At 41.8% G+C, this 10,031-nt stretch overlaps 1 protein-coding gene across 1 annotated transcript; it reads right to left on the bottom strand.

Annotated features, from left to right (window-relative positions):
* Positions 1 to 484: 484 nt before the first annotated feature.
* Positions 485 to 8,453, bottom strand: LOC102213954 (E3 ubiquitin/ISG15 ligase TRIM25-like). Its single transcript, XM_005737343.1, has 9 exons — positions 7,732 to 8,453; positions 3,905 to 4,000; positions 3,558 to 3,791; positions 3,228 to 3,396; positions 2,506 to 2,571; positions 2,309 to 2,398; positions 1,641 to 1,781; positions 1,279 to 1,338; positions 485 to 1,184 (listed from the first exon to the last, which is right to left on the bottom strand). The coding sequence occupies exons 1-9, from the start codon at positions 8,326 to 8,328 to the stop codon at positions 643 to 645; spliced, it is 1,995 nt and encodes a 664-aa protein (XP_005737400.1). The 5' UTR covers positions 8,329 to 8,453; the 3' UTR covers positions 485 to 642.
* Positions 8,454 to 10,031: the final 1,578 nt, after the last annotated feature.

Here is a 10,031-nt window from a genome sequence, read left to right as displayed (position 1 = left end):
TGTGATCTGTAAGGTTTCATGGTTTTCCACTGATACAGTTAATGGAGCCAACAAATGTGCCAGCCAAGACCTGCACCTGGATAAACAGTGAATAAGAAGGCTGTCTGGTAACAATGGATATAAATTATGCACAAAGCAGTTAATATTTTGTGGGCGATCGTGGCTCCAGAGTTGGGAGTTCATCTTGTAATCGGAAGGTTGCCGGTTCGAGCCCCGGCTTAGACAGTCTCGGTCGTTGTGTCCTTGGGCAAGACACTTCACCCGTTGCCTACTGGTGGTGGTCAGAGGGCCCGGTGGCGCCAGTGTCCGGTAGCCTCGCCTCTGTCAGTGCGCCCCAGGGTGGCTGTGGCTACAATGTAGCTGCCATCACCAGTGTATGAATGGGTGGATGACTGAATGTGTAAAGCGCTTTGGGGTCCTTAGGGACTAGTAAAGCGCTATATAAATACAGGCCATTTACCAGGCCTTTTTTTTTTTTTGTTGATAAACTGGATTATTAAAATAAATTACTTATTTTTTGTTTTTACTTCAGGAGGAAATATGGCTACAATAGCTTTTGGTTGCTTAGTAAACTGAAAACTGAAACACCATAGGACACCTTTAATTATAGCAACAATCGCACCATCTGACTGTGTATGGTATTCATTGTTGCATTTTACAAAAGGTAATGGAGGAGCCATTTGAGAAAATCCAGAAGGCTGGATAGATAGCCTCTAAAAAGGCAGGGTAAGGGAACTTGATAGTGTGGAAGGGATACACCCTCTCTGCCACGCGATAGAACGTAGCGGTGCCGGCCTCACAATCCAACAGCACGCCGACACGCTTTGGATTTGGATTAGCAAGCACGGTCTCGCTGCTGTTATGCCAGACTGACAGGCCGACATCAAACCACTCAAGGCACCAGGACTGGACGTTGCGGCCCAGTCGACTGGTGGGGCCTTTGCGGTCGATGCTGCTGTAAGCCAAGCCTATGCCAATGAAGTTAATGTTGGTCAGTCGCACTTCCCAGTAATGGCGTCCAGTAGAGAAACCCTTGGAGGCGAGCACCTGGGAGCAGACAGCAAAGCGTCCGGGGCAGTCAGGGTAGTTTATGTGCTCGTCTGACATGGAGGCCTTAGTGAAGTTCTCGGTCAGCACGATGCGTTTATGGGCGGTGCTTGGATCGAAAGTGAGTTCTGTGGCGTCTGAAAGGGATAAAAGGAAAGACCATTTTATTTTAAAAAACAAACAGACACGGCTGCTGTTGCTGCATGAGCGGATGATGCCTGCTACACTTACATTTCAGAAGTTCACCTCTCTTTTCAGCTGTGCTTATGTCTGGGGGAATATCTGGAGCTTCTACAATTAAAGACAAAAAAGTAAATCATTTGTGTTGCTATATTGGAAAATGGACATGGTTACTGTAAAACTGGAATTGTAGCTTGTGCCAAGTTGGGGTGTATTTACATGGTGAGAGTGATTTTGTTTGCTTTCCACACAGCTGTCAGAGTTGCAATAAGTGAAATAAAGACATAGACCAAGTTTGTCATCAAGCTCAGAGATAACAGAAGATGAATGGCACCTGTTCTAAAGTCTGTTTTGTGGTGCTGGGACTACATTAGCAACTCAGCATACAGTGCTCAAATCTGATGTCTGTCTACCTGGTTTCTGATTAGGTTCAGCTGCAGGAGAACAGTCTCTGGGTTCCTCTTTCACTCCATACTCCAGCAGGTTTTCCATTGAACGGGCGTTTTTCTTAATTCCCATAATGCCAGTGGACTCATTAGGCTTTGTTTTGGTTTCTAGAAAGTAGAGAAAGCCAGTGGAGTATTTAAAACACTGAATATGCATAAATTAGATCTAAACACTGGCAGGGAAGACCCGACATTCTCCATATTTATTATATAGGTTCATTATTACATCTTCATCAGGACTGTGTGTGGAAAAACAGAGTTCATTACCAGGAAGAATTGACACAGATGTGACACAGGAAAAGATATATCACTGAAACAATCCTTCACATCGTCACTGTGAACCGAGTCATAACAGATGTCTGCGCACAGCTGCACAAGCAGAGGAAAAAAGCTTTTTAAACCTTTCTTTGGGTTTATGCAGTTTTTATGTCCTGATGACATTAACATTACAATAATGGATCTCTCCCAGTTTATTTTGTGCAGGGCTTTAAAATAGACTTGCTTCTAGAACAGACCACCACCAAAACGTTTGACTTGGATTCTGTATATGGTGTCATCCTCTATTAGAAGTCCTGGAAACAAACTGTCGAGGGACTGTGTGCTATCTATTGGTTCATTAAAAAAATGTTCCTTACTTCGAGTTCTTTTCTTTTTGGCTGTTTGGGCTTGAGGACCTGGACTGTTGGACTCGCGGAGTCTGGGCTGAGCAGGAGAGCACTCCACTTCTGAAAAAGCATAAAAAAAAAGAAGGATTAGAAGCATTTTATTCTTTAATTTTTTTAATTTTTTATTTGTTGCATTTAAATGACTTTCTTTCCTGAGAAGAACATACCCAACTCTGGCTGAGCTCCGGTACTTTCAGGTCTTGCTGGTCCTGAGACAGGAGCTGCAGTTTGACCTGTGGAGGGTAAACGGTTGCATTTAAACAGCACTTTACTTCTTGTTCGTGGGACTAGTGTACCCTGCCCAGTGTATGGTTACTGGGGCCCCACCTGGGAGGCAGCCCTGAGAGGGAGCTTGACAGAGAGTGGCTGCTGGCTGGGCCATTGGGCCTTTCCAGGTGCAGCCCAAAAAGCTACATGGGCCCACCCTCCTGAACCTGAGTGGTGTTCTGTTATTGGACCTCTTTGCAAATCACAGTTTGTCCATAACGAACACCATGTTTGAAAATATGGATGTCCTGAATGGACCATGTTTTGCACCTCCATAGTATTTGGCAAGGATGCCTGTTGGGTGAGGTGTTTTGGGCACGTCCCAGCAGAGGGAGGCCCCGAGGCAGACCCAGGACATGCTGAGGAGATTACATCTCTTGGCTGGCCTGGGAATGTCTGTGTCACCTGGATTAGCTGGAGGAGGTGACTGAGGAGAGGGAGGACTAGATTTCGGATCCTTGAAGAAAAAAAAATCATAACCCTTTATCACAAAGTCTTCAATCTTTCCTTTGATTGCCAACATATTAAACATGACACAAACTCACCAAATTGCACCAGTGCAAGTGTTAATTTCTGCAACAAAATTTGAACAAAACCTGCTAATGCGTGCCTGCACACAGACCTGCTTTAAATAATAGTAATCTGGCCTCAGTGGGCTGTTTAAGCATCTCCATCAGAGTCTCCCTCAGGGCTGCTGCAAAGCTCTGCATCGCTATCATCTTCTTGGAGTCCAGATTGATTGGAGGCACTTTAGGCTCAATCTTTACAACTTTGGGCAATTCAAATGAAGCCTGTGAGGAACAAGAGACAGGGAACGCTGTTTATTGTGACATGATTTTTAATCCCTAATTATTTATCTAGTACCATAAATGCTCTGTCTTGTTCTTCAGTTTAAGTTTTCCACCCTTTTCTTCTTTCCTGCTTCACATTCCTGTGATAATGTTTGTCTCACCTGCAGAAAAGCCATGGACTGGGATTGACTCAGCAGCCTGTTGATATCTTCTCTGGCTTTCCCCATCTTATTACAGTTTTCATCTAGCTTCTTCATGAGATCCCGAAGTTTCATCTGACCGAGCTCCAGCTCACGGTCCACCTCATTTTGGGCCTCACGTTCATCTTGAGTCAAGATGTCCCTCATCTGCTGATAGACAGCTGCGAGTGCCGTCTTTCTTTTGTTTGCTCCATCCTGGAGCAGAATAAATACAGACACAATAAAATATGAAAATAATGAGGTTTCATCAGCGCATTTACACATTTGTCTCTGATTAAATTATATGACAAGTAATCTATGGAAATTACCTTCAGCTTGCTCTGCATGGTATTTATTTGAAACACAACAGTTTCAGTCTTCTCCATTTTCTCATTCAGCAAACCCAACTTGTCTCTGAGGTCAGACTATAAGAACAGACACAGAACAGCTTCAGCGCACAAATTTCATACAGACATTGCTCAGTGGGCCTGCAGAAGATCACAAGTAACACTTACATGTTAAACTTCATTTACAATGAGATCAGTGTTATCTGTAGAAAGTGACGTCTTGAATAAAGACGTGTGTTTAGATGCTGAGGGGAAAAAAGATCCATTACCCTAAACTAGGAGTGTCAATGATACAACCTGAGGACTGAACTAGGCTTCAAAGAATCTGTTAAAAAGCTCTCCTGTCAGCCCACGCCTTACCTGCATGGGAGGAGCATGATCCCCACAGGGTCCAATAGAAATGATCCAGCAGTCAATCAGTGTTCACCTATAGTATGGAGGGTGTTGAGTGCCAAAATAATTTAATTAAATACATCATTAAGTGATTCATTGTTTCATTAACTAATTAATATTGGAAATAAATAATTTAGTAAATATTTTAAATGAAATGAACATTGAATTAATTACGTACATATTTCCTATTTTAATTCATTAATGACACATTTAATTAATTAATTTTGAAATCCATCAGGGGATAATATGCACCTGTCGATCACTGTGTTTGCTCTCCTGGACTTAACTCCAAAAACCTGGAAGGACTCTGTTCTCATATATTGCTATGTCCATTCCAAATAAAGATATAATTAAAAAAATAATAATTTTGGTACTTGAGACTCTCCATAATGCTGGTTTGTGTGATAGCATTGCTTCACATGCTATATTTCTATGAATAAGCCGATTGTTGTTATTGTGTAAAGTTAGTGTTTGCAAGAAAGTCTTATCTGTTGTAATTTAGTGTGATAACATGTGCACCTGTGCTGACAAGCTTTATGTTTCAGAGCGGCACTTGAGTCAATTCCTGGGTCCACTAGGGCCGTGCTGATCCACAAACAAGAGATTTAATACAATTTAGCTCTGATTCTGTGTCTATCCTGCTCTTATCTGCTTCTATCCCATGGTTAACATTATATTTTATTGTGGTTTACTTTAATACTTCCTCTGAAAGATGCTGAATTATTGAAAGAGATGTTTATATTATTTCCTACTTGCATCAGTTTCAGAACCACATTTCTACTCGCCAGCAAGGTTGTGTGCTTAATGCGTGGCAGCGATAAATAAAGTTCTGCGATACAGTGACATCATCTCATGTCTCTGATCAGACATTAATACACGGGGACAGGATTGAACCACATTCCAGAGATAGTGGGCTATCGTGTCTGCTGTAACAGGATCCATTCTGACTGGTGGATGGATTTGCAAAGTGTAAAAGCTACTGAGAAGTAAAAAAAACTTGTTCTTTTTACTGTTTTCTCAGCATGGAGCCCTTTGCTTATACCATCCCATGTCATAAGAGGCATTGCTTAAACTCTCAATCTTAGCCAGAAGTCTAAATTATGGTCAGTTTTGCAGCCATCTTACTGATAAAGACCCATGGCTTGCAATACTACACTAAGAGAAAACAATAAACCCAAGCAGCCAATCCAAGATATGCTTGAAGATGCAAGGACAATGAAGATAAGGAAATAATGAAGGTAGATGAGGTTAAATACCTGGGATCAGCCATCCAATGCAATAGACCGTGCACAAGTGAGGTGAAGAAGTGAGTGCATGAATGGTGGTTGAAGAGGAGAGTCAGGAGAGAATTTGTGATAAAAGGCAGTGAGACCTGCTATGATGTATTGTTTAGAGAAGGTTTGAACTGGCAAGAAGGCTGAGCTGGAGGCTGCAGACTTGGAGATAAAGAGTTTTATCGGGAGTGACTGGACGGGATTAATATTGAGTGCATTGGAGAAACAGCTCAGGTCAAGTGGTTTGGAGTCAAAGTCAGAAAGATAAGGCTAAAAGATAACAAAGAGACGGATGAGATGGTTTGGACATGTGCAGCGGAGGGATAGTGGACATATTGGACAAAGGATGCTAAATATGGAGATGCTGGCCAGGAGGAAGAGAAGATTCACTGATATAGTGAAGGAGGACATGCAGAGGGTTGGTGTGACAGAAGAGGACGCTAGAGATAGGGTGAGATGGAGGAAGATTATCTGCTGGGCATCCCCTAAAGGGAGCAGTCAAAAGAAGAAGTGGCCTGTTCATCATTTTCTGTGCTTCCTTACACTGAAAAACTGTAAAAATCTGAGCTTATTGTTCTATATGTAATTATGTTTTTCTGGTTGGGCTCACTTGAGACCAAATGAAGCTGTCTAACCTAAAATGAGTCTGGCAAATATCTCATGTCTGTGATTTGCCTGTTGCCAAATAAAAATTATGATTGATGAGTTAGCGATAGTAGTAGTAGTAGTAGGTAAACTTGAAAGGTTTAAACCTGACACTCACATTTTTGGCCCTGACAAATTGTTATGTCTTATTAGTGGAGACTACCAGCTGGTTACATACCTCAAGGCTCTATTTTGGGTCCTGCCTTGTTTGCACTGTTCATGTTTCCACTGGGGTCTATTTTCTCGATACCTTCTTTCATTTCACTGTTTTGCAGATGACTTGCAGATCTATCTGCCTTTAAAAGCAGATACAGACTCACTTCAGCTATTATTATGCTGCCTTGATGATGTTAAACAACTTCTGTTATGTTTAATTTAAACAGCAGAAGTTGTCATTTTTGGTAACTTCATTAATAAATACACTGACAGTGCTCTGGGCCCTTTATCTTCCCAAGTCAAATGTAAAATGCAAAACCAAAATGTTTATGGTACCTAAACATTTTGGTTTTAACAGCCTTATTTGTTGTTTTCATATTTTCCTGCATCACTGTTATGCATTTTTTTTATTTTAGTGGCATTTTACATTGTTAAGCACTTTGTGCAGCATGGACTGTTGGTAATGTGCTACATGAATAAACTTGACCTTGACCTTGACAAACAGTGCTGCAAGGATGAATTTAGAATTTTGTCCTAGTTGGAAAGCAGTTGCACAGCCAATCACTACAGGCTTGAACCTGTTTAATGTATAAAAACTGCTCTTGTGTGAGGAGCAGTGTGTGAAAGTGACATTTTCTTCTATTATGTCAAATTACAGACAGGTGAAGCACATGACTGAGCACCACCTTAAGCTGACAACCAACAAGAGCAAATGGAAAGAGGAACAGCGCTCTACTCCACTGAACACACAGGGAGGGGTGCTACTGTCATAGAGCCCTGCTCGCACTTTGAACGCGTTGCAGTAGGGTGTGATCAACTGACTAACTCGTGGGGATTATGCAACAACTAAATGATTCATTCTGATTCATATGCAAGATTGTCATATTTTGACCATAAATAATAATAATAATAATAATAATAATAACCGTTTCCCATCATAAATGTGTAAACCAGTATCATTGTAAAGTGTGTGCATTTCACTCTTTGGAGAGCTAATAAAATGTAAACGGTGGACCGGTATGTCTACTGTACGCTTTGACCTTATATCAGGCGGCTTATATCAGGAAGGATACTAAAACGTCGTACAAGGTAATTTCTGGCATTGGAATGTTGATTAGAGGAGCCATTGATTATGACCTGAGAAGGGGAAAGCTAAAGACAGGCCCCTCCTTTAATATGAAGTACAAGTCTAACCTAAATTTACTGGCTGCTAGCATTTGGACACATTTTAGAATTAACCATTAAGTTCCGATTTTCATTCATTGTGACCACAAACTGTACATAAAACTCTAATATTATCCTGAATATAAGGAACTGCCAGGTGAATACTAACAGACACACCTCTTTCAGGTTCCTCTGCTCCTCCGGACTTATGAAGGAACATCCTTTGTGGACCTGTTGAAGGCAAAAGCTGCAGATCAGACGGTCATGCTGGCTGCAGAAGAACTCCTTCAGCTTGTGGTGGTCGGAGCAGATGCGCTCCAACAGGTCCCCGACAGGCTCGCTCAGCTGGTGGGGACGGAAAATGGGGTTTTCCCGGTGAGGGCGCAGGTGCTCCTCACAGTAAGACGCCATGCAGGTGAGGCAGGTCTTCGACGCCTCTGCTTCCATGCAGGTATCACAGCGAATGATCTCCTTTTTCTTCACTTGGCTCTCCTCTGCAGTCAGGTTGTCTTCGCTCTTGCTCGATCTCACTTTAAAGGTCTCCACGACGGCGGTGAGGACCGTGTTTTTCTTCAGCTCGGGTCTGGTGGCGAACAGGGTTCGACACTGAGGGCAGCTGTACGACTCCTTCCATGTGGCGAGCAGGCAGTCCTGGCAGAAGTTGTGTCCGCAGGGGATGGTCACCGGACAGTCAAAGGTGCTCAGACAGATGCTGCAGGTCAGCTCATCCTCCAGACTCATGATAGAAAACTGAGACTCGTCCACTTCGGCCATGATGGGACTGACGCGAATGAAGCTGCGAGGCACAAACGAAACTTATCATTACATCAGATAATCAACGAAGGCCAACCCCTCTGGAAGTTAAACAACAGCAAACGCACTCGCACCAAAACTCAGAACTACGGAAGAGGATTAGGGCCACTGGAAAAAAAAAAAGAAAAGAATTCTGACTTTATTCTCAGAATTCTGAGAAAAAAGTCAGAATAATTTGTTTTTCCCCAGTGGCCCTAATCCTCTTCTGTACGCTGTCAAAGAAATCAAACATTAGGAAAGAAAATGAAAGATTTTTATGTTTAATCATTTTTAACATTTGATTGAAAATGACATTATTTAATTTAATATATAAATACAAGGAACAGGCTATGAATGCATACAGGGGTGGGGAACTCGAGGCCTCCAGGGCCTGTTTCCTGCAGGTTTTAGTTAACACCCTGGGTCAACACACCTGAATCAAGTGATTAGCTCATTACCAGGCCTCTGGAGAACTTTAAGACACGTTGAGAAGATCATTTAAATCAGCTGTGTTGGATCAAGGACACATCTAAAACCTACAGGACACTGGCCCTGCATCACACGCTGAAAGACAGCCAGCTGAGTTTTAACTGATGACTTCTCCAGCTCTTTTATATCTTTATTTATGCAGTTTTTTTTTGCCTACATATTTAAAATCTTCCAGAATACTGCTGTGATAATAACCCCATTAGCGGAAAAAGCTTTAATGTTTAAATGACTAAAGAGATCATTAGTTATATTCATACAATCTTGGAGAAAAACTGGATGGTGGAAGGATGGGAAAACAAATATACTTCTGATGAGTACTTTTTAAAGTACTTTTAGTTGTTAACACACAGAGACTTGAAGCCTGGAGAGGTGGAGGTATGCCCGGGAGTGGAGTGTGATGAAAGTTAGTAGTAGCAATACAGTATACATGTGTGTGAATGAGAGGGAGACAGATGTAACAATGAAGATGCAACGAGTCAAAATAGTGAAGGCGGATGAGTTTAAATACCTGGGGTAAACCATCTACAGCAGCAGATAGGGCATAAGAGGGGTGAGGACAGGGTGGAGTGGGAGGAGATGAGTGTCAGGGTGATTTGTATGAATGATAAAAGCAAGAATGAAAGGGAAGGTTTTAAATATGGTAGTGAGACCTGCAGTGATGGGTCTGGGCTGGAAACAGTGGCACTGACAAAAAAGATAAGCCGAAGGTGGCAGAGGTGAAGATGCTAAGATTTTAAGTTTGCGTGAGCACAACTGAAGGATTAGTAATTAATACATCAGCGAGATAGCTGAGGTTGAGTGTTTGTAGTCAAAGTTAGAGAGATAAGCGTGTGTGTCAGAGGAAGGATAGTGTATATTGGATAAAGGATGTTGGATATGGAGCTACTAGGCAGGTAAAGAATATATAACACAGGTTGAGAGTGTTTATAATGAATAACAGGATCAATTAAACAGCAGCTTAAATACATTTGAGAAGTATTCAAGGTGACAATAGACAAATAGAATCAGAATCAGAAAGGGTTTTATTGCCAAATGTTGAGCAGGTTTACAACATCAGGAAATTGCTGCGGTGCTTCAGTGCAAACATGGTGTCATAACACTTAAATAGACATGAAAAAATAAAAGTAGGGATAAGAATTAAAAGTGCTACGTAGAAAGATATGTGCATGAGATATACATGAGATATATACATGAGA

Source organism: Pundamilia nyererei, unplaced genomic scaffold (assembly GCF_000239375.1).
Source record: "Pundamilia nyererei isolate P.nyererei 1_Seehausen unplaced genomic scaffold, PunNye1.0 scaffold00075, whole genome shotgun sequence".
Lineage (NCBI taxonomy): Eukaryota > Metazoa > Chordata > Actinopteri > Cichliformes > Cichlidae > Pundamilia > Pundamilia nyererei.
The sequence above is the reverse complement of the archived record's forward strand: the minus strand, read 5'-3'. Positions and strand labels throughout refer to the sequence as shown.